The 24975-nt window shown below is 42.9% G+C and overlaps 1 protein-coding gene across 11 annotated transcripts in view; it reads right to left on the bottom strand.

The window, feature by feature from the left end:
* The window catches only part of R3HDM1 (R3H domain containing 1), a 128450-nt gene that overhangs the window by 10155 nt on the left and 93320 nt on the right, over positions 1-24975 (bottom strand). For 9 of the 11 annotated variants that reach the window (XM_006117053.5, XM_006117059.5, XM_075933299.2 and 6 more), the window contains 5 exons: positions 15712-15860; positions 13149-13252; positions 4030-4199; positions 3656-3806; positions 1939-2021 (listed from right to left, as the gene is read on the bottom strand). In XM_006117053.5, coding sequence (XP_006117115.3) covers positions 1939-2021; positions 3656-3806; positions 4030-4199; positions 13149-13252; positions 15712-15860 — 657 coding nt within the window. The remainder of the gene's footprint in view (positions 1-1938; positions 2022-3655; positions 3807-4029; positions 4200-13148; positions 13253-15711; positions 15861-24975) is intronic. The other 2 variants (XM_075933297.2, XM_075933292.2) reach the window with 2 other exon arrangements.

Raw genomic sequence — 24975 nt, 5'->3', positions numbered from 1 at the left:
GGTAGTGGGGCTTCTTGGGGGGGCCCCGAACATCTGGCGATCAACTGGTCGAGCCCTCCCGATTGACGGGTTGGTGACCATGGGTATAAACCCTTGGGGCCGCTGCATGTCCCACAGGCTTTGCAGATAGTCTGCATGTGGGGTGGGAGGGGACCCCTGCAGAGATGCTATTTACCTAACTGAGAACAAATCTGTCTACACAACAGAGAACACTAACTATGCACTAGGGAAGAACTACTTGCTAATCAAGAAGTCCAAAGGTCTAACAACCATCACTGGCAGAAAGAAGGAACTGAAGTGGGAGTCAGGTCAGTGGGGGTATATATATGACACCGTGAAGTCACTACAAGAGGCACTACAGTTGACCCCAGGATACTGGTAGGGAAAAGTCTTCAGATTATCATGCATGCGGCATGCACGCACACATATTGCGATGCACAGGAGCAATCACTTGAAGAACTGTCAAAACAAGATCTAATTGCTCTACCATGCAACTGTGAGAGAAAGTCTTCATGGACTAACTAGTTTGAAATGCCATGTTCAAAAACAAAAAGACAGGTGGTGTACACCATAAAAAAAAGTTGAAGTTGGTAGATGGAATCTTAGATGATAAAAAGCATTTCAGTTTGTAAACAACCCCATTATAAATAGGTAGTTTTTGTCCAGCACACCAATGTAAAATGAACTGAACACTGAAGCTTTGTCTGCACTGCCGGCTTTTGCTGGCAATGTATGCAAATGAAGCGCTGATTAGCATTTTGTCATACTCCATTTGCATAATCTATTTGAGCCATTTTTGCACAAGGGGTTTTTGAGTAAAAACAAGCAGCGTGGACATTTCCTTTTTGTTCAAAAAGGGTTTTTTGCGCAAAAAGGGCTCAAATAGATTATGCAAAAGAAATGCAACAAATTACTAATCAGCGCTTCATTTGCATACTCTGACAGCAAAAGCCGGCAGTGTAGACATAGCCTGAGAGAACAAGCTTCCCAGAAGAACTGGTGATGCACTAGTTTTTTTTCTTGTACCATACAGTTTTGACTATAGAACAATAAATCAACCAAGACTGTCTATGTAGTTTCTTGAACATTTTGATGCTGAAGTGTAAGTGTAGTCAAAATTAAATTGGCCATGTATGTTAAGCAACAAACATCTTGTATTTTTTAGCAGTGACCAGAAAAGTCAATCTCAGCTTTTTGGAAATTTAATTTTACTATGAAAGGCTATTTCTAAATATGTTGCTGTGTCCCTATCCCCATCACTGTTATTCACAGCAAAAACATGAAGTATCAATACAGAACAAAAACGGACTTATCAGAAAGGTCCTCTCTCTCTTCCCAAATCAGCAAACTAAGGTACATTTCCAATACAAAAGTACCTTTTCCTCCTTCATAGTTATTACCAAGGCAGCCTTGGATTGTTGTCCCTAGTTTTGCTACAGGTGTTTCTACATGGAACATTAGTTCAGACCAAATGTAGTGTAAAATTCTAATGCAAACCGCCGTCTCATGCACCAACTGACAGATTTGTATCCTGCTTGCACACACTAAACATCCTCTGTTACACATTAGGGTAATTAGTTCTATTTCAAACATTACTACATTAACACACTCCAGGGAACTTTTACTGCATGTCAGTACAGCTGGGCCACTTAATGCACAACATGCTGGTATGCATTAAATCAGTGGCTTTCAATCTTTTTTCATTTGTGGACCTCCAAAACATTTCAAATGGAAGTACAGAACCATTTGGAAATTTTAAACAGGTTGTAAACTACTGTTCTATGGTAACAACAACCGTTTGCAAACCCCTTAGCTCTAGTCTGTGTAACCCTGGAAACCACAGACCACAGGTTGAAAACCACTGCATTAGAATTTACAGCTCAAGTGGTACAGACAAACATGGTGTAGACATGCCCAAGAGTTGGTACTTGTTCATACCTGTTGGCCTGTTACATGACCATGTAACAAAGGTGCAGGGTTATATTGCAGTGGCTGACCGAGCAGTGGGTATCTTGGATCTCCTGAAGATGAGAAAAATAGTGTTTATGTTTTTTTCTTTAAAAAATCTCCCTCCACCCCAATGCTCTTAACAGTCTACCCCTCACAAATATTGTAGGTAATATAGTATGAATACATACAAGGAAATAATTTTAATGTGATTATTACCAGAAAGAATACAAGGTTGGCCTCTTAAGAGAGTAAAAAAGCATGTCACGAATTTATCACTCAGTAGTAAACTTGTGGGAAAATAATGGATTGATCATAAACTATCAAATTCAAAAGTCACAGACCCAGTATTCCTTGCATTTAAAAACACGTTTTAAAAAGTTATAGGAAGTACTTATGTCCCCTGGTTTCTCTGCCATAGTTTCAATCTAGATTCAAATCTCCTCAAATAGTTTTCATGAGTTAAAACTTGTTAACGCTCCACCCTGGTCCAGTGCTACCCACATCTTGAAATTCCTATTCACTTGAGGGATCCATAAAGTGAATGAATAGAAATCTTTTAAAATTATGCAAAGGGACTAAGGAACTTGAGAGATATGCTTAACAATGGGTCATCTAACATTCATGCTAAAGTTAGTGAATACATTAATGTTTTACTAGGGAAAGTAACCGATAGAGAGAATATGTTAAAAAATAAGTAAGATTTATTTCTTGAAAGGGAGGAAATACTGAATTTATTTTTCTGCCTGAAAACATTTCCCATATCACACCCATTGTAGAGCTTCATCTACTTTTCAGTTTCTGACAGGTAGCAGTAACTAATCACATAATAAACTTTTTAGCGAACCTACTCAATTATAAGGCGCTATTCACTGGCTCACTATTCTAGACTTGGTTATTTGAACACTGAGAATCAGCTGTCTTGCCAAGAAAAAGAGTAGTTGTGTGTCTAATCAGTGAAAACACCATACTCATTGTTCTTCCCTTAAAACGATGCCAGAAGATTCCACTCTTGGCTTTTTATAAAAAGTATTTCTGAGAAAACAATAATTGCGTGAACATGGCAGACCCGAAGGACAGAGATGTCAGGACTCTCTACTTTCTGGCTCATTGATCACTATCTAACAGCTCTACATCAATTATTAGTAGCACTACTGTAGTCATATTTAGACGCTCCTGTCTCACTCTTCTAGGCAGTGTAAATCTAAAGAGTCTACAGTGTATTAGTGGCTCAATCTGCGGCTTAATCAATGGGTTGAGGATGAAGAATCTGGTGAAGAGTCTGGTGAAAAGGCAGTGTCTCATATCCTGCATTTTTATCTCTCCTTCCCATGTACCATGCCCACATCAAGCATGTACTATGCTTTAATCAAATACATCTAAGAGTAATTTGTTTTGTTTTAATTAAAATATATCCCAAATGTACAATTTCTCAGTGCTAAAAGTTATTTATGAAGGAGCAGCATGGTTCTAAAAGCCCCCTACCTACTAGCATGAAGTTCACAGCTTTTTTATTTTATTTGGGGCAAAGGAAAGTACGGAAGCATCAAGTTATTTTTTACAATTAAAGGAATACATTTTTGAACACTCTGGCAAAAACCACTAAAATCAATCACAATTTGCCCTCAAAGTTGATTGAAAAAAATTACATACCAGAATAAATATTAATGTATGTTTTTTATGTATTTCAGTTAGCTAAAAATCTTACCTTGTCCAGGGACAAAAGATCTAGAAAACTGGGACACAAGAGAAAGAGGTGTTAATGTGGGATGGAGGTTTTTCATATTTGATAGTTGAGCTGGTGCTGGTGACTGGGCTGGTGAGGTGACAGGGCTATTTAGTTGAGCATTATGCTGAAACTAGAGTAAACATGACAAAGATATTGGTCCCTGAGAAGTCAGTGATTTTAAATTTATTTACCTGAATCTCACATATTTACAATATTCAGATGCTGGACACAAAAATGTTAATATTACTGTTTGACAAGCACTGGATTTATTTTGTTCCTTTTCAGAAATGAATTTTCTCTTTTTAAATATAAGATTCATAATACAAATGATCCCAGGAAAAAGTAAATCATACCTGTGTGATACTCTCTAAAGTGCTAAACTCTGTGGATTTCTGTCCTCTTTGATGGTCACAGTAATATTTATTATGTTTCCACTGAGGAGGTGAATGGGTTCGAGGCTGAGGATTGTTGGGTATATTTAGCTGCATCATTACTACTCCTCCACCTGGTGGTGGAGCTACTGCTACAAAACAAGAAGTGGGAGACTATTGTTAGAAATGAGTTCATTGTTAACTAAAGATTTATTTACTGAACACTAGGAAGGTGACAAAAAAACAATAGTGAGCTAACAGGTTGCTGGTTTTTCAAATTATAGGATAGACTATTCTCTAGAACAGTTTATTTCCACTACCAAATAAAAACTTTGTAGATTGTTTAAAAGGAAGATAGCAGGATTTGTTAATATGAGTTGAGCTACTGAAACATAACATCATTTCTAAAATATTTTCTAAGCGATCTGTTCGTTAAGCAATAGTTTAAAAAGTGCTCTAAATTTACCTCAGCTGTATTTTCAGAACCATCATTAGAATAATTACTACTGGAATATAAGTGACTATTTAAGGCACAAAATCAAATTAAAAATTTTAATTTAAAATGTCTAATTTAGTAGCAAGGAATTTTGTCCATTAGTCAAAAAGTAGCTGGATAAAAACAATTAACAATCTCTATTATAGATAGACAAATTAGAGTGCGTCTGTCTGTGAGTCTGTTCAAGAAAGTCCTTCTAAACGTTAAGAGATAGGGCCACCAAATTTACATGCAGCTCCCTCTTTGTCTAATTTAAAGCAATGTCAGGGTTTGGTTATGCCCTGACTTCCCTTCTTCTCTGCAGTCCTGACGTCCCCTGTTGTATCCCAAAACTCTTATCCCCAGCCCCACTCCAGAGCCTACATCCCCAGCCAGACCCCTCACCTCCCTCCTATGCCCCAATCTGCCCAAGTCCAGAGGCCCCCCCCAACACCTTTAACCTTTCATTTGTGGCCCCACTCCGGAGGCCACGCTTCAACACCCCACCACATCCTGATGAAAATGAGCAAGCAAGGGAGGATGGGGGAGAGCGAGCAACAGAGGGAGTAGGGATAGAGAGAGCAGAGAGACAGGGCCTCAGGGAAGGGACAAGGATATTTGGTTCTGTATAATTCGAAAGTGGGCAACCCTAGAATAAAACAAATGGCCTACCTTTATAAAGTGCCAAAGATACCACAATCCACACATTTTACCACAAACTTTTACTTGATTGGTGTTGACTTTACATTTTGGATACAGAAGACTTGTTGCATATTTAAATTTGGAAGCCATTAAAAAGCCTATAGTTTTCATTTCACTACACAACAAATCAGTTAACACTCACAAAATGCCCAGAGGATTTTCTAGTGAGGCTTCATATAGCTATGTTACTTTTACAAAATATATAATGCTATGAAATGTTTACTAGTATTTTACATGAAGTTCTATGAATGATTTACACCAAACACATCAAAAATAAATGAAGCAAAATAATATTTTGCACATCTAAATTTTCTGCCAGCTTCAGATCAAAAGCACTTTACAAAATCAGGGAAGTGGTATCCATGTTTTAAAGATGAAGAAACTAAGGCACAGAGTGGTTTGTGACTTGATCAAGGCCACTAAGGGAGTCAAATTACAAAACAGGGAATATAATTTAGAACCATTGATTTAGTCTGTTGCTGTAACCTCCAGCAACCATAAATATTCATAATATATAAATATCCAATTATATATAGGGAGAATACATGATGGGATTGTACAAAGATTTTATCAGGCATGGTTGTGATGGTGGCATGAAGTGGTAAAGGCATAAATGAAACTTGCATTTCATCCTGAAAGTTTGCCAGTTAAACCTCTGAATTACAGATCATGACATATGCCATGTCTGTGTGTCACATATTTTACTGGGATTATTTTTGTAACTCTCCATCTGTTCAGATTCCCTGAGCAACAGGAATCCAACTGTTGAGACTCCGACTGAGAAAAATACATTTTCCTAAAACTTCTAAAGTTACCTAACAACTTTTCTAAACTAAAAAGTTTCACCACCTGAAAATGCTGCTCTAACACAAAAAGTGACTGTGTTCTCTGTACGTATTTAGTGCCTTTTTTGACTAACCAGAAAACAACACCATTAACACACACGTGCAAAACACTTGTTCCTTTCTATTTCTGTTTGTTCTGCAGAGCCTATACATTCAAGACAAGGAGAGCTGGTTTCTAGTGCACTCCATGCAAGTGGGTTTTGAAAAAAAATAAATTCTAAGTTGTTAACCCAAGACAAACCTACTAATGGTGACAGGGTTACACCATCATTACACAGATGCCATGGTGGGCATAATTTGGTTGGCAGAACTTTTGTTATTGGTTATGCTGCATGAGGAAGAAAACGCAGTTTAACTCTTACGACTGGACTGGATTCCCTTCTAGTGCTCCAAATGATCTGATCCCAGAGACACACAGTCACTTGCCTATAAACCCTTACAAACAATAAAATACACTGAAATACACTGTCTATCCTCTCCAAACTGGGTTCTTGTTCCCAAAGGGCAGTGTTACCTGAATTACCTTTTTTCCTCTCTCAAAATTTTATTTTTTACTCATGTCACTTAGATTTATTCCCCTTCACCCTTTCAAACTTTGATAGATCTGATCCATGCCTCTCAATAGCGTTAAATCAAAACTGTCAAGATGCATTATCAACTAGCCAGAGTGGGAGAACACATTATTGAATTGTTAGACCATCAGGTTTATTTTTGGGCATTCTGGAGTGACAGTTCCAGAACCATATATAAACAGGCTTCAAACACAAAGAAAAAATGTACACTGCAGATGAACTGAAACAGTATGCTGCTAAAATAAGTCTGCAATCTTCCCAAAATACTGAAAGTCAACCCCTCAACAGTAAGCTTAATATTAGAAAGGAGCTATAAAAATTATCTACTAGGGATGTTAGATATAGTGTAATTGGATAGTCGTGTAACTGCATTAAATCATATTGGTTACATGACTATTTGATAGTTCCTGGGGGCGGGGCCGGCAGCCAGTACACTCCAAGCCCCACTCCCAGGGAGCTCCCTGCCACCTCATACTGCTTCCTCTGTATCAGGTGGCAGGCAGGAGCCAGTCTGCAAGGGAAGCCAATTTAAAAGTCAGCTCCTCGCATAGACCAGCTGCCTGCTGCCCCATGCTGCTGCCTCCAATACACAGACAGCAGCGCGGGGTGACAGCAGCCCCTGTCGTGGGGCTCCAAGCTTCCCAGAGACAGAGGCTGGTCCCAGCAGCAACCCGTTTGTGGTGGGGAGTCCGCCTCCCACAAAGCAGCCTCTGTCTGCAGTGAGCCTGGGCCCAGTGCAGACAGAGGCTGGTCCCCGGTAGCATCCCCAGTCCACAGTGTGTGTGTCTGAGGCAGCATCAGAGGAGTGGGACAGCATAGGTGACACAGCAGAACTGGTGCTGGGGGAAAGCGTCTTTTAAACCTGCTTGCCTGCCTTCGTTGCCTCTGTAGGAGGCAGCAAATGGGGGGGCAGGTGGGTCTGCGGAGCTGGCACATGCAGAGAGCCAAAAGCTGGCTCCCCGCAAGTATCAGCTCCTGCCTGCCCCCCTCACCCTTTGTGCTGATGTCTCTCTATCAGTGCACGGGGGTAGAGGAAAGGCAGATCCAATGTTAGTGAAGAGCCTGCTTAAAGCCAGCTCCTCACAGGCACCAGCTCTCCCCCTTGCTGCCTATGAAACAGAGGCAGCAAAGGAGGGGCAGTGCGTGTAGTCGACAAGATTAACCTATAAGCCAAGACTTAACAGTTAATCATGTAGTGGACTACACATTTACATCCCTATTATCCACTAATAAACTTTTCATATAAAACCAGTTTATAGGCAACACAGGACCATCAAAAAAAGGAATATGAACAACTGGTCTGTTCATCATACTAGAAGATATTTATAATCTTAGTTCTAAAATTGTCTACAGTGAAACCTCAGGGTTATGAGTACAAGAGTTATCAATTGACTGGTCAACCACACACCTCATTTGGAGTTGGAAGTACACAATCAGGCAGCACAGAGGAAATAAAACAAACACACAAATACAGAATAGTACTGAACAATAAAAGGAAAGTTTAAAAAAAGATTTGACAGCATAGAAAAACTGTTTCTGTTGGCTAAAAGCAGTATTTTTCTTCTGCTTTTCAAAAAGTTTCAAACTTGTATTAAGTCAAAGTTCAGTTGTAAACTTTTGAAATAACAACCATAATATTTTATTCAGAGTTATGAATAATCTTCATTCCCAAGATATTAGAACTTCAGAGTTACTCCTCTGAGTCACTTAACCTTTAATATATCAAACTCCTTATCAATAAAATAGGGATAATACTAATTTTACTGTAGTATTACTCTACACATGCTTATGTAGGGCCTAACCTGGAAGTCCTGAATAACATGCATAGACCCATTAATTTTTGGGAAGTGTTCAGAACTTCCCAGAATTGAGTTCTAAAATGTCAGTCCCAGATGAGTCACTATCTTTAAAATTCTGACCGCTGTTTACAACTTCAAAGAGCTAAGCAGCACTTCATAAAGTCTTAAAAAAAAAAAAAAAGTATGGAACTATCTCCTGCATCTTCCCCATACTCTAGAAAGGTCTATCCCAAACAAGAAACCACTACCTGGCTCCCACACACTGGAAGGAAAATAACTAACAACAAAAAAATCAGGAAACCTACTTGGAGATCATTCAAGAAACCCAAGACAAATATAAAAAAATCCTTATGACATCTGTCCAACACAAAAACAAAAAGTGAAACCTACTATACCACTCTACAACACACTAAACACCTTTGTAGAAATCAGGGTGCCAGGACCCACTACATGGATACGATATTACACCCCAGCATCAATTTGTCATCAAGAAAACCACTAATTGGAACTGAATGATAATGTATTAATTTGTGTAGAACTAGAAAATAAATCTTTTTCTGCCACTACCTCAACATATTCTTTTGCAACCATCATTATATCTCCCACAACTACCAGTCACTATCAATAGTCACAGGAAAAATAAATCATCTGACATCCCACAATACATGAAACCACACATTTGACCATTACATTGACAGCTTCAGGAAAAAAACCTTGAAATCCTTAAATGTCACATCACAATCTGTCCAGTACTGAAACGATAGCTACACAGTTCTTGAAATCCAACCAGCAGATAGTAATTAAACCAGCAGACAAGATGGTACCATCATAGTCCTGCTGTGATGACTACATTAACAAGGCCAGCCAACAGCTCTCAGACACGAGCATAAACAACTCAAAATGACTCCACAGCAGAGCTCACCCTAGAATATAAGGATATCAACAAATCCTTCCACAAATACCTCAAAAAAACCCTCTACATCCTCACTCCCATGACCCCATGCTAGGAAGTCTCTACATACTTCCCAAGAGATACAATGTAGACTCATCATATCTGCCCATGACACTCTTATTGAAGGAATTTAAGGATTCATTATCACACAAAAGATCAGTTTCCTTCGGGACAAAACTAACAACCTCCCACAGAACCCCATCCTTTTTGTCACCCCCTTATCTACCAAAATCCCTCACAATGATAGCATCACTGCCTGCCCCAAATATCTACAGAACAGTGGACAACCCACAGGTAACACCACCCAAGACATAGCTTCAATACAGGAAAAAAAACCACACCTGACAGCAAACCTTTAGTTTGCAGTAAAACCTGCAAACATACCTCCACTGCTATGATTATAATACCCCTGTTACATACCTTTTGAAACTTATAGGTCCTATAATGCCTATCACAACAGGCCTCAATTGGAGTATTGTGTCCAGTTCTGGGCACCATAATTCAAGAAAGATGTGGAGAAATTGGAGAGGGTCCAGAGAAGAGCAAAAAGAATGATTAAAGGTCTAGAGAACATGACCTATGAAGGAAGACTGAAAGAATTGGGCTTGTTCAGTTTGGAAAGGAGAAGACAGAGGAAACATGATAGTGGTTTTTTAGGTATTTAAAAGGGCGTCAAAAGGAGGAGGGAGAAAAATTGTTCTCCTTAGCCTATGAGGGTAGGACAAGAAATAATGGTCTTTAGCTGCAACAAGGGAGGTTTAGGTTGGTCATTAGGAAAAACTTCCTGTCAGGGTGTTTAAACACTGGAATAAGTTTCCTAGGGAGGTTGTGGAATCTCCATCTCTGGAGATATTTAAGAGCAGGTTAGATAGAAATCTATCAGGGATGGTCTAGATCAGTGTTTCTTAAACTGTGTTCTGTGACACACCGGTGTGCTGTGGAGAACAGAATTCAAAATGGCCACCCTTAAAGGGGCAGGCAACTTTTTTTTGCACTCAATAACTTTTCCCGGACCCTTTTTTCCCCTCAATAACTTTCCCTCTGACCCCCCCCCCCCAACCTCAACAAAAAATCCTTGGTGTTACCCATAAAAAAAATTATTGTTTGGCAGTCCTCGGTCTTAAAAAGTTTAAGAAACATTGGTGTAGATGGTTCCGGGTCCTGCCATGAGGGCAGAGGACTGGACTCGATGAGCTCTCAAGGTCCCTTCCAGTTCTAGTGTTCTACGAGTCTATGATTCTATGCAGTGTACACCAGGCAGAGCATTATAAACAACCATAGGCAAAAACCACACCAAGAAATTATAAAAGACAAAAATTTCATATCCTCTGTGAGTAAGACCCTACTTGAATCTCAAAATGATTGTCAAAACATTGCAGCTGAATTGTGGACAACAGTAATAAGGTCTATTATTGTGTTTCTCTGATTTTCTGCTGTTGCCTGCCTGGGGTTGAGAGAAGTGGCTCATGCTGTCAGCTGCCTAGGGGTGCCTATTATCACAACTGCAGGGAAAGCATAATCTTGAAGTATTTGCAATTTCCATAATATTGCAAATTAATTAGGGCTTCACCCTAATATCCTCAACCACCCCCTTTTAAATCAGTTAAGCGGTCAAACATATCTACATATTACTTACCTAGACATTGCCTCACCCACTTTGTCTAATATCCTGGCAACCAACATGACTACAACAATGCAAGGTAACATTTGTAAAACACTTTGTATGTGAAAAGTAGGTATATAGAATCCCATTTAAATGTTATGTCTAACCAGTTAACCAATTAAATGGGTGAGCGGGGGGATCCGCATGCTACTGCTGGGCTTGAGTGCTCCCCCCACCATGGACAGCTAGACCACCCTTGCTCGCGGTGTGCCTGACCTGGGCCCACTGTGGATCAGGACTACTCACCCCAGCCTCATCAGGATCCCTGGGGCTGGAACAGCCCATAACCCTTGGAGGGCTACTCAAGCCTGCACCAGTTAACTGGTTAAACATTCACATCCCTAGTGAAAAGCTACATACAACTGCTATTATTTGTGCTATAATCATCAGGCTTATTATTTCAGTACCCACACAAAATACCATTTTATTCTGAAAAGTGATTTAAGCTAGTCAGGTGATTCTGCTAAATCATGGTCTCATCTGGAGAAACTTGCACTAAACGAGGAGTGGAGAACATTTTTACGGTTAGGGGTCGTCAACCCACAGAAAAATCAGTGGGGGCCACACATAAGTGAGAAGCAAAGAAAAAAACCACTCTCACTATCATGGCCCCCAAGTGAGAAGGAGAAAGACACTCCCCACATTGCCCTCACACACTAGAGCCTGGTAGAGCCCAGGCTAGTAGACTGTGTGCTCCAGCCCTGCAGGAGTGCCCCCACTGGAGTGCCAGCACAACCTCTCCAATGCTGGGGAGAGCCCTGAGCCACAGGTGCTGGAATCAGGCAAGTTGGGGGAGGCCTTACATTCCTCACTCCTGCAAACAATGCCACTGAAATTGGCCATGATTTTGTTTGGAGTTTCATTTTTTTAAATGTACAATTATGTCAGGGAGAGAAGGTCATTGGAGGACATGCATTTCAGAGAGACACACTTGAAGTAAAAGCTGATAACTTGGCTAATTATTAGAACAATTTGATAACTTAACCATTCTGTCCAAAGAAGTATAGTATTATAAACTATGAAAGTAAAAGCAACAAATAAGCCTACTATATTAAAATCTGTGACGAGTTAGTTTCCTTTGACCTCTAGTTGAACACATTACTCTTCCCCTGCCCATAGAGCTCAAAGAATGGCTATGATTTTCACCCGTCCCGGCATTAAACTGCAACAAGGGAGGTTTAGGTTGGATATTAGGAAAATCGTCCTGTCAGGGTGTTTAAACACTGGAACAAGTTGCCTAGGGAGGTTGTGGAATCTCCATCTCTGGAGATATTTAAGAGCAGGTTAGACAGACATCTATCAGGGATGGATAGTACTGGGTCCTGCCATGTGGGCAAGGGACTAGACTCGATCTCTCGAGGTCTCTTCCAGATCCAGTGTTCTATGATTACCTCTCCATTATTGTTCCTAGTTCAATTGATGAAATCTAGATTTTTTTTAGGAGCTAAAAACATTGCTAAAACAAGTGCAAAATCAACTCTCAAACTTAGACATTCCAATTCTATATTATATGGCCAGTTGGAAGGAAGTAGAATCATCCTTACAGATTTACAATCATCTCTATTGAATAACTTTTCTAAAGGGATCTGCCAATAATTTTAATTTTATTCCTTTTTTAAATATATGTGGGACTCTACTCTACATAAAACCATAGGCATCAGCAAGCATTAGAAAAGAGAATTTGAACAGAAGTTGCGCAAAAGTTCCAAACTAACATGTACCATTACTGTGACGTACTTACAAAAAATGATCTCTTTATTAATAAATCTAGTTTGTGTTTGCAATATCCTACAGTCTCAACTCTCAAGCACATATACAAGCATGGCATACTGAAATAAGCATTACATTTTAAAGAAATAATTTGCAAGCTTTCCATAACATGTAGCAAACAAAAATGAGAAATCAGGTTAAACCCCCAATGTAATTTAATTACATCAACTGCTGGTTTTAAAATATATTTATAAAGCTAATGCAGGGATTCATTCTAAATTGCCTCCTTCTAGCCACTTGCATAATAATAGCTAGAACCTTTTTCATAGTCTTTTAGTAAATGCTGTTATGTTTACTTCATCAACAAAACTATATTTCCATACCCGTACACTGTTGTCCTTGAAGCTGCTGTGAGTTGCATGGGGAAGATGTTCTAGGAAACTGAATTGGCTCTGATCCTGGAGGCTGTAAATATCCTACTGATGAACTAAAGTAAAAAAAAAATAAAAATACAAAGACGACATTTAGATGAGAATTTATAGATATTGATTCACACATCATATATATAGTAACCCAGTGTCTGCGAGTCTGTAACGCCGAAATGCTGGCTGTTCCCTCTGGGGGGGTGCTGTTACCTGAAATGCTGGCTGTTCCCTCTGGGCAGCCCGTGCTGCATGGAGAGTGCGGAGCCCACACGGTCAGTTGCGCCGCTTGCTCCCACATGGCGGCCTGGTTGATCAGCGCAGAAGTCAGCCAAGTGCCACGGCGGGAGGCAAAGGGGGTCGGGGTGGTGACATTCACGGCCAGGGTGCAGGGCCTGGAGCCGCTGTCACGCCGCACATCACCGCCTCGCCCCCCTTCGCACTCAGCTGACTTCTGCGCTGCTCAGCCAGGCCACCGCGTGGGAGCAAGCGGCGCAAGTGACTGTTTGGGCTCCGCACCCCCGATGCAGCACCGGGAGTGCATAGCCCAAACAGCCTTTTGGGCTCTGCGGTCCCCCAAGTGAGAGGCAGGAGGGGGAGGAGAAGTGAAAGAGAGAGAGAGAGAGAGGCAGGAGGCGGAGGAGAGCTGAGAGAGAGAGAGGGGGAGGCAGTAGGAGGAGGAGGAGAGAGAGACGGAGCGAGAGACCAGAGGCTCAGGAAAGAAGACCGACGTGGAGGAGAGACCTGAAAATCCCGTCTTATGACGGGCTAATTGGCTAGTAGAGAAAGATTTACCCAGAAAACAGAAAAAAGATAGAGCACAGAAAATGAACACAACTTAGAGGCTAAAACTAAACACAAATGGAAAAAATATTAAATCATTCCAACTGTTATTTTAGCTTAATTATTTTGAATTACGTAAGAACAAAAACAAAAAAAATACTAAAACAGTCCCAACCTGAGATGTTTTGTTTGTGACAGCTCAGAAAAAAAATATTTGGGAAAATTATTTCAGCTAATTGCTGAGGGAAATAAAACAGTACATGAATCAGACAAAAATATTCTTTACTAGATATCAAAGTACCTCTTCACTACTGGCATTCCTAGCATAAAAGTTTATTAAATACCCCCAACAGGTAAAACACTTTTTACAAATACACATGTCCACAAAGAGATCCTATCTGTCTACAATGTCTTTTTTCTTGAGAGTCACTTATTGAAATTTGGAAATATTTAACACCACAGTATGGTTTTCTACTTTGTGTGTCAAAGTGCTCCAATACGAAAAATCTATTTAGTAAGAGCAAGATGACCTCATTAGCACCTGGATGGTCTGTGTTGAGAGTCAAACATTCTCCACTGAAGTAAAACATCCCAGATGGAACACAAAACTTCAGAGCAAAATTTGTCTGAATTTTTTACATAGGACTTGGTCCCTACTGTGACACTGCAGCTGCTTTGAAAATGTATCAAGAGTGTGGAATAGTGATGACGGATAATCACGCATAAAAGGTCTAGAATTCAAAATATTTTACATAGATAATACTATTTAGCAATGATTCCTTAAGCACTGCAGTACAAGAGTTCACATCGAGGAAGTGCTAAGGGAATTATGTTTTTCCAATAACTAGAAAAAATAAGCCATTTGCAGCAAACTGATACTTTCTGTAACTTTTTGAAGTTCTATAACAACATGGGGCAAGAGGTTTTATGAAGATATGTATTTGTGCAGTCAAAGAAAGATCTGTCAGTAATAGAACTCCATAGCAAGTACTCAACAGGTGTAATTCTTCTGTGTTTAATGTGTCTGTCTATATGCACTCTCAAACATTCAAGAATCAACAGCATACAAGTCACAAAGGCGCTACCTATACAAATAGTGAGGCTGTATAGCTGAGTTCGTTTACAGTCAACAAAGCAGGTAAGATATCTATGAAACAGCTACTACAGCCAGAAAAAGGCCTGAATGTCCAAAAATATCTTATATTCTTGATTCATAGCCAGGTTTGTGTCCACGGGTTTAATTAGCTTGCTGTACCAAAGTAGTGTATGTTCTTTCCAGACAATGTGCCAACAAAGGCAGAAATCTTCACTTTTAATGTACTTTGAGGACTTAAATCTCAATTACTGTCCCTTCCCAAGGTCACTTCTGTGACAAAACTAGTGATTAAGTGTCATGGCAAAAAGAAATACTCCATTTTATGGGGCTTGGTGTAAAAATCATGTTCCTTGAATGATTCAGCAAATACTCAAGCTAGACATTCTGTTACAATAAGCTACTTTGAGAAGTTTCCTGATTTTTTTTGTTTTAGTTTTTCAATCACAAGTAAATGTAAGTGTTCTATCTACCTTGCATGAATAATAGGAAATAAAGGTAACACAAAAAATACATAATTTTGTTGCCTACCTGTAAGAAGTAACCACAAAGCCACACTAAGAACAACTAATACTGAAAATATTAAGATCCTGAAGCAAATTTTGTAAAGTAATGAGCAGATTATTGAAGATCAAGTTACCAAGTTACCTTAAATTATTCTGTTGACCTGATGGAATAACACTGTAATAAACGGGTATTCCTGTTGTGGGCAGTCCTTGATTTGACTGACTGGGAATTATAAGAGGCTGCTGATATGTTTGCTGGGGCATTCCTTGGGACCCTTGAGGCACTGAGACCTAAAGATTGAAAATAAATTTTAAAATGTTGTCTTTTGAAGATAAGTTCCTTCTCTGTCTCCAGATCACTCAACACACACAAATTTGTTAAAAGTACAACTAATGTTAAACACTAAAATGCATGCTAATTCCATAATTACCGTATTAGAGATTACCCATCCTAGAAAATTCCTCACCTCATTACATAGGGTATGTCTACACTACCCTCCTAGTTCGAACTAGCGGGGAAATGTAGGCATACCGCACTTGCAAATGAAGCCCGGGCTTTGAATTTCCCGGGCTTCATTTGCATATAGCGGGGCGCCGCCATTTTTAAAACCCCGCTGGTTCGAACCCCGTGCAGCGCGGCTACACGGGGCACGAACTAGGTAGTTCGAACTAGGCTTCCTAGTTCGAACTACCGTTACTCCTCATTTCACGAGGAGTAACGGTAGTTCGAACTAGGAAGCCTAGTTCGAACTACCTAGTTCGTGCCCCGTGTAGCCGCGCTGCACGGGGTTCGAACCAGCGGGGTTTTAAAAATGGCGGCGCCCCGCTTATGCAAATGAAGCCCGGGAAATTCAAAGCCCGGGCTTCATTTGCAAGTGCGGTATGCCTACATTACCCTGCTAGTTCGAACTAGGAGGGTAGTGTAGACATACCTGTACATACATACTCTTAATTCAATTTTTGATCAACATGTGGAATCTGATGTATTTTAATCAGAAGTAATTGTAACATTTAAATATTTGTTGCGTAAACTTTACATGAGTAAAATAATATGTGCCTAACTGAATATGTAAAGTTATCAGACTATATTCATATCATGCAGCAGTTAAAACAGTGGAGCAGCCCACAGGCCACATCTGGCCCACAGGACATTCTGTTCATTGTTGCCCAGATTCCGCAGGTTTCCATACATGTACATTTTTTTCCCCTACGAATACTACCAAAGTGACATGCATGTAAAGCTAGGGCATGTGAAGTGAGGTGATTGCATAGAACAGTGATCCCCAATGTTTTGGGGCTACAGGGTGCCTGGGGGTGGGGCCGCTCATGCGCCGCGCATCCGGGGGCAGGGCCGCTCACAGGCCACGTGCCTGGAGGCGGAGCCAAGCATGCGCCGCGCGCCCAGGGCCGGCACCGGCATGTGCCGCGACCCCGGGCAGGGGCCGCCCAGATGCCACGCGCCCGGGGCCGGCACCGGCATGTGCCACGGCCCCAAGTAGGGGCTGCCCAGGCGCCGTGCGCTCGGGGCCGGCAATGGCATGTGCCGAGTACCCGGGGCCAGAGCCAGCACCGGCATATGCTGCGATCCCAGGCAGGGGGCTGCCCAAGCGCCATGTGCCCGGGACCTCAGGCAGGGGCTGCCCAGGCGCCGTGCGCCCGGGGCCGGCACCAGCATGTGCCGCGCACCTGGGGCAGGAGCCACCCATGTGCCCGGGGCTGGCACCTGCCGCACTCCTGGGGGCGGGGCCAGCCCAGATCACTCTGCCGGCGCACATAAATGGCCCAGTGGGCACCAGGGCGCCCACGGGCATCGTGTTGGGGACCACCGGCATAGAACATTGACTATAAGAGCCATATGCTCCCTCTGCATTGAATGCACTGCTATGGTTCAATCAGCATGCCCTGCAAATTCTAGGTACACAAGTGCAGTTAGAAAAACTACTCTGTCCCAGTAGACTGTCTTGATTATGATAACCTTGAGGACCACTGACATGAAGAAGGGTCACTTAAGCGGCTCACTCGCTATCTTAGGTTGCTCATATCAGAGTTAAAATATCACTTTATTTGGGTGAAGGAAGGCAATGTCACATGCTTGCAAGCAGCAGTGACTTAAGAGTGTTTTTTGTTGTTTCCTATGCCGTTTCATTTTTTGTTGTGATCTGGGGCATTACTTTTTTTAAAAATAGGAGAGGTTTGAAGATGGACCATGACAAGGGGAGAAATCCAGTTCTGTTCACCCAAATGTCCATGACAGTTAAGAGGCTAATATGCCATTTTTCTTGGACGGTAAGGCATAAAGCCCAAGTCGTACTCCAAGAGAAAATAAACTAGTAGCCTTAAAAGTGTGGACTGCAGAGTGGCAGTGGAAAAGCTGCAGATAAAAGAAAGAACAAAAAACCGGACTATGTAGCACTTTAAAGACTAACAATATGGTTTATTAGGTGATGAGCTTTCGTGGGTCAGACCCACTTCATCAGATCAAATCGTGGAAGAAAATTGGCATGACCATATATACCAAAGGGATACAATAAAAAACAAGTGAACACATATGAAAAGGACAAATAAAATTTCAGAACAGAAGGGGAATGGGGGAGGGCGGGCGGGAGGTAAATGTCTGTGAGCTAATGATATTAGAGGTGATAATTGGGGAAGCTATCTTTGTAATGGGGAAGATAATTAGCATCTTTGTTGAGATCTCGGCGTAAAGTGTCAACTTTAAGCATGAATGACAGTTCAGAGGATTCTCTTTCAAGTCTGGTGTTAAAATGTTTTTGAAGCAGGATGCAGGTAAACAAGTCATTGAGACAATGCCCTTTCTGGTTGAAATGGCAAGAAACTGGTTTTTTCTTTGTGATCCTGTCTAATATCTGTTTTGTGTGCATTGATTCTTTGGCGAAGTGTCTGAGACGTTTGTCCAATGTACATAGGAGACGGACAGTCGGCACATGATAGCATAAATTATATTTCTGGATGAGCAGGAATATGTGTTCTTGATCTTATAACTGAATTGGTTAGGTCCAATAATGGTATCAGCAAAGTGAATATGTGGACAAACCTGGCAACGGGGTTTGTTGCAAGGGAAAATTCCAGGGTTGGCATTAGTGTGGTATGTCCTGTGGTTGTTGGTAAGAATCATCTTGAGGTAAGGTGGTTGTCTATAGGACACTATGGGTCTGTCTCCCAGAGCCTCTCGGAGTTTAGTATCCTGTTCCAGTATAGGTTGTAGTTTATTGATAATGTGTTGGACAGGTTTAAGTTGAGGGCTGTAGGTGATGACAAGTGGTGTTCTATTGTTGGTGTTCTTGGGTCTGTCTTGAAGTTGATGGTTTCTGGGTATTCGTCTGGCTCTTTCAATTTGTTTTTTTAGTTCTCCGGGTGGGTAATTGAGGTTTATAAATGCTTGGTAGAGATCCTGAAATTTCTGGTCTCTGTCAGTGGGATTAGAGCAGATGCGGTTGTATCGAAGGGCTTGGCTATAGATGATGAATCGTATGGTATGTTCTGGATGGTAGCTGGAGGCATATAGGTAACTGTATGAGTCGGTGGGTTTTCTGTAGAGAGTGGTGTCTAATTTACCATTGGTGATTTGTACTGTGGTATCCAGGAAATGGATCTCTCATGTAGAATGGTCGAGGCTGAGATTGATGGTGGGGTGTAGGTTGTTAAAATCTCTGTGGACATTTGTCCTTTTCATATGTGTTCACTTTGTTTTTAATTGTATCCCTTTGGTATATATGGTCATGCCAATTTTCTTCCACGATTTGATCTGAGGAAGTGGGTCTGACCCACAAAAGCTCATCACCTAATAAACCATCTTGTTAGTCTTAAAGTGCTACATGGTCCTGTTTTTTGTTTCAGCTAGTCTAGACTCACATGGCTACATTTCTATTACGATGAAAGGAAGAGTGTAAGATTCAGATATAAAAACAAATGAAAGAAAAATTTAGGAGATGAAGAATCCTCAAGGAGTGATGAGCTAAATTACTTGAAAATGTCAAGTTGACAAACACATATGCATTGCTGAGGGCAGAGAAAAAATGGTTACTTACCTTCGTAACTGTTGTTCTTTGAGGTGTGTTACTCATGTCCATTCCACTTAGGTGTGTATGTGCCACATGCACAGACTGTCAGAGAGTTTTCCCTTAGAGGTACCTTTTGGGCCAGCAGAGAAGCCCCCCGAAGTGGTGCCACAATAGCAGTGCGTATATACTCACAGTGGCCCTCCATCCCCTCAGTTCCTTCTTGCCAGAAACCTCCAACGCAGGGGAGGTGGGTGGGATGTGGAATGGACATGAGCAATGCAGCTCGAAGAACAACAGTTACAAAGGAAAGTAACTTTTTTCTTCTTCGTGTGCTTGCTCATGTCCATTCAACTTATGTGACCCCAAACCCAAGGAGGTGGGGTCGGAGCCTACAGAGAGACAGACTGCCACACAGCCCTGCCCACTGCTACATCCTCCCTGGCATGCTGCGCTATGACAGTGGTTTGTAAAAGTGTGTGCTGCCTTGCAAATCTCTACAATGGGCACCTGAACTATTAAGGCGGTAGAAGACACTTGGGCTGTGACAGGTGAAGCTGGAACCTCCACCAGCTCATAGCATGCCCTCATACAGGAAGTGATCCAGGACAAAATATGCTGGGCTGACACTGGCTGGCCCTTCCTTCTGTTGGCCATGGACACAAATAATTGGGGGTGGACTCCGAAAATAGGCCTGCTCTCTAGGACAGCAGGTCCTGAATGGTGTTCGGGAACTCTGGCAGGATGCCAGATACTTGGAGCCATGTGCCCTTCTGCAAGACTAGGCTGGTTGCCACTGTATGGGCCGTCATATCCGAGGAGTCCAAAGCTGCCTGAAGAGCCACACGGGACACGACCTCTGACAGGGCCTTGTATTCCTGCCTGGAGTCCTAGGGCAGCAACTTCCTATAAGCTTATCCATCACTTCCCAAGAGTTGAAGGTGTACCTGCTCAGGAGCACCTGCTGGTTGGCAATCCTGAGCAAGAAGCCCCCGGAGGCACAGGTCTTGGGGCCCAAGAGATCTGACCACTTGGCCTCCCTTGAGGAGTGGGAGCGGGTTGGCCCTGACGCTCGCGATGGTTAGCGGACTGCTCCATGATTGCGCCCGGCAGTGGGTGTGAAAACAGGTGCTCATGCACTGCCTAAGTACAGCTGCTCTCCCCTCTTATCCATGGGTGGAATGGAAGTGAGCATCTGCCAAAGGAATTTAATAATCTTGCCCACTATTTTGTTCAAGGGCAGGGCCACTCAAGACGGGGACTCCGAGTTGAGAATGTCCACCACTGGGTTGGAGTCTACAGAGGCCTGCTCGAGCTGCACCCCCAGGCTCTGTGCTAGCCTCTTGAGAAGGTCCTGATGGGCCTGGGAATCCATCCATGGCATTCATAGGGAGGCCAGTCACAAGGTGTCACCCGGGGGGGGAAGAGGGGGACGAGTACTTGTGAACCGAGTCCTCGTATTTCTGAGGTGGCTCCAAGGTGGAGCTGCTTGGCTTAGAAGGCCCTGATCCCCAGCCCCTTCCAATGAGGGCTAGGGGATTCCCTCTGAGTTGATGTCATCTGGCCCAATGCTGGTGACTTAGGCTGTGGTGCGACAGAGGGTAGCACCCAGGGCCCTAAGTGTGAAGAGCCCGCAACGGAGAGAGCACTCCCCTGGGCCTGACAGTACGCCTACTACAGGGTCCAGAAAGGCCACTGATCCAGGTGTTGCCACTGGGGTGGCAGGACTGCTGGGGTTACTGGCCCAAAGAGCTGCGGTGCTGTGAGTGGTGCCGAGAGCGGGAATGGTGCTGGGATCCAGAGCAGCGCCTGGTCTGGGAGCGGTGCTGGGACTGGGAATGTGAGACCATAGTCCAGGACCACATCGACTCCACTTCAGAGTCTGAGGAAGAGTCTGACCAGGGAGAGCCGAAGATGGGCCTGGCAAGTGGTGCCATGAGGAGTGTCGGACAGGTGGCACGTCGAGACTGGCCACAAGGTGCTAAGGGTGGTGAAAGCGGGCTCACAGTCAATTCTATCAGCTCTCACGCCACCGAAAAAGCATCTGGCATGGAGGGCCGGGTCGATGAACACAGGTTCCTCCTGAGTGTGGTCCCTGGCCACACTTGACCATGCTCAGGCTCAGGAGAAGCAGCCCTGGAGGCTGGTGCAGATGCATCAGGGTGCCCAGACTGAAGTGGCAATCTGCCCCTCTACACTCTCTTCTTCTTACTTGGCATTGGCAGTTGTGAGAAGTGCTGGGCAGTAGGGTGCCTCGACGCCACTAATGCCCCAGAGGATCCAGGTGCCTCTTTCACCGAGGGCGGGGCTCTGTGGGACTCTGGTGCTGTGTCCACGTCCAGTGCTGGGCAGAGTGTTGACTCCATCAGGAGTATTTTCAAGTGCGAGTCTCTCTTGTGGTGAGTCCGGGGCTAAAACTGCAACAGATCTTGCAGTTGGCCAGGACATGGGCCTTACCCAGACACTTTAAGCACAAATCATGTGGATCTCCACAGGGCATAGAGTCTTGAGACCCTAACATGCTCTGGAGACAGGATGGAAAGGGGATGCAACAGGAGAACCCTGACCCAATGCAAACACTAACTAATTATAACTATGAACAAATGACTGACAAAAAAAAAATGAGGAAAGCAACATGGAGAACAATGGGGCTCAACTAGGTGCTAACTAACTGCTAAGAGTGAATATCTCTGGGATCACGCTTGTGAGCAAGTGAGATAAGAGCTCCAATAACCATCACGGGTGATAAGAAGGAACTGCGAAGGTGGAGGGACAGCAGCAGTATATATGTGCTGCTAATGTGGCATCACTCTAGGAGGCTCCCCTGCTGGCCCGATGGGTACCGCTAAGGGAAAACTCTCCGACAATCTGTACACACAGTGCGTGCACACCTAATTGTAATGGGCATGAGCAAATACTTGAAGAAAGAATAGTTACTTATCTTACAGTAGTGGTCTCCAAGCACTGTCATAATCAGGAGTGCTGAGCAGCACCTGGTGACTCAGGGGTTAAATAATATCTCCTGTACCTAGCCAGATATCAGGTGGTCAACCAATAACAATGCAGGTAGGAATTTCAAACTGGAAGAGAGGTTTTTTTTTCTCTCTCTCTGGTTTTGTTTGAGAGGCAGAGCAGTTTCCTCCAAGACTGAGGGAGATACTTCTCTCTCCAAGAACAGACTTCTTAAAATGTGTAAGTAGGGAAAAGGTTAGACAGTCCGTCAGGATTTGTTGTTTTCCTTGTTTGGGAATTTGGAAATAATGTCTGAGCTGTTAATTGTGTTTTTCTTTGTAACTTTTCTTTGTAAGTTTTAGCCCAGTGGGTTTCCCTGAGTATCTATATCAATTCCATTTAGTCACTTTACTTTATGCTTGCAACTGTAGTTTTGTTTTGATAATAAAGAATTGTTTTCTTTTCTAATTAACTGGGATTGGTTGATTATTGTGTCCTTTGGACTCAGTGCCTAGTTACAAAGGCAGAATCCATTGTGTCTGAATTCCCTCTGTTTTTCCCAACTCCCAAGTAAAATAGAGGTTGGGGCATGGGGAGATTTTTACCTTAAGGAGGAGATTTCCCAAGTGATCTCTTCCCTGGTTTTCTTAGAATTACTTGGGTAGTGGCAGCAGATTCCCCAAACTCCCGGTATTAGGATTTTTTTTTGGGGGGGGGGGTCGGAGATATATACCAGAGCCTGTAGAGGCAAGGTTTTGGACTGCTCTTGTGGGCCCCCACTTCTGAATTCATCATGTTAAGAGTAGGGAACAGCCTTGACAAGCATGAGTTCAGCTTTTGAATTTAAGTGCAATCCAAGATCTACCTCAAACCCAAATACCCTTGCTGGACCTCCTTTGTACCCCTTTTCCAAGGCCCTGCCCCTGCTCACTCCATCCTCCTCCCTTTCACCAGGCAGGGGCAGAGGGTTTGGATGCAGGCTCTGGTCTTGGATTAAGGGAATTGGAGTGTGAAAGGGGTTCTGATCTGAGCTTGGGGCAGGCAGCTGGGGTGCCAGAGGCGGTTGTAGATTCAGGCCCTGGGAGGGCATTTGGATACAGTGGTACTCAGGGATAGGGCAGGGAAATGGGGTGCAGGAGAGGGTTCATAACTGGGGTAGGGTTTCGGGATGTGGAATCCAGCTGGGCTCTGCTTACCTCAGGTGGTTCCTGGGTAGTGGTGCAGTGGGGCTAAGGCAGGCTCACTCTGCCCTGGCACTGTGCCACTCCCAAAAGCAGCCAGCAAACTCTATCCCAAGTCCTGTTGTGCCCCCTCTCTGCTCTATGGAGATCGGATACAGAGTGGGAGAGGGGGCACCTTGACATGAATCACGCACAGCAAGCAGGAGGCTCCTGAGGGGACTGCTCCAAGGCAAAGGGCAAGAGAGTCACAGCAGTGGGGAGAGGGGCAGCTGAAGTGCCAGCACTTGATATCCTCTTTGCCAAACCAGTTAGGATCATCTTTCAGAGGCTCAAAGATCTACCAGTTGATCCTGATCTACTGGTTGGTGACCACTGCATTACAGTAATGGTAGTTTCATGCTTTTCACAGGCAAGGGAGATTAGATTATTTTTGCAAGCAGTGTCCACTGTGACCAAACCCATCACCCTTGATGTACCCACTGTGTAAAGGCACATACGGCAGAGTAGGCCCAATTGTCCTTCATTGTCTATATCCATATAGAGCTCTGCAAGTGTCAGACACTAGAATAGTAAGGAAGGAAGACAGGATGTGGAATCCATTTGGACAACATATCTAGAACCACAGTTACTACATGGTAAATAACTTTCTTCTTTAAGCAACTGTCCACATGGATTTCACTGTTGGTGATAAACAGTTGCCAGCGTGCTTGGATATGGATGTAGAAGTTTTACTTAAACAGCAACTACAAGACATCATATCAAAGTAGGTGTCCAATAAGGAAACTTTAAAAAAAAAAAAAAAAAAAAAAAACTTGTGGAACAAACTTGCAGAGTTCAAAAAACAGGCAGCAGTAGAGGAAAAGGCAAAGCTGTTATGAAATCTTTGCTTCTTCCTTGGCAGTTCTGAGATCCTTTGAGCTGGCAGAGGAATGTTGCTTGAAGAAAATATCTGGTAATACTTACTTCCATCTGGAACAAAGACTCAGGGAGGAAAGGCACCCTAGGATCCTTTAAGGAGCAAGAAATCTCACTCATTATTAAATTAAAAAGTTTGTTGTCCTCAAAGGGTAGGTCCTCAATAGTTGCTTGGCTACGCAGCTGTGTCTAAGAATCTCTTTAGCTGCAATCTTCATAGATTTCTGGGGAGGTCCACAATACACACCACTATGTCAGCTGCATTCAGTGCAGCTTGTAAGGAAGTGTAAGATATCAGCTGTTCTTTAATTCCTCTTGGTCTTCTTAAGGTAGTCTGTC

This window comes from Pelodiscus sinensis, chromosome 7 (assembly GCF_052426305.1).
Source record: "Pelodiscus sinensis isolate ZL-2025 chromosome 7, ASM5242630v1, whole genome shotgun sequence".
Taxonomy (NCBI): domain Eukaryota; kingdom Metazoa; phylum Chordata; order Testudines; family Trionychidae; genus Pelodiscus; species Pelodiscus sinensis.
The sequence above is the reverse complement of the archived record's forward strand: the minus strand, read 5'-3'. Positions and strand labels throughout refer to the sequence as shown.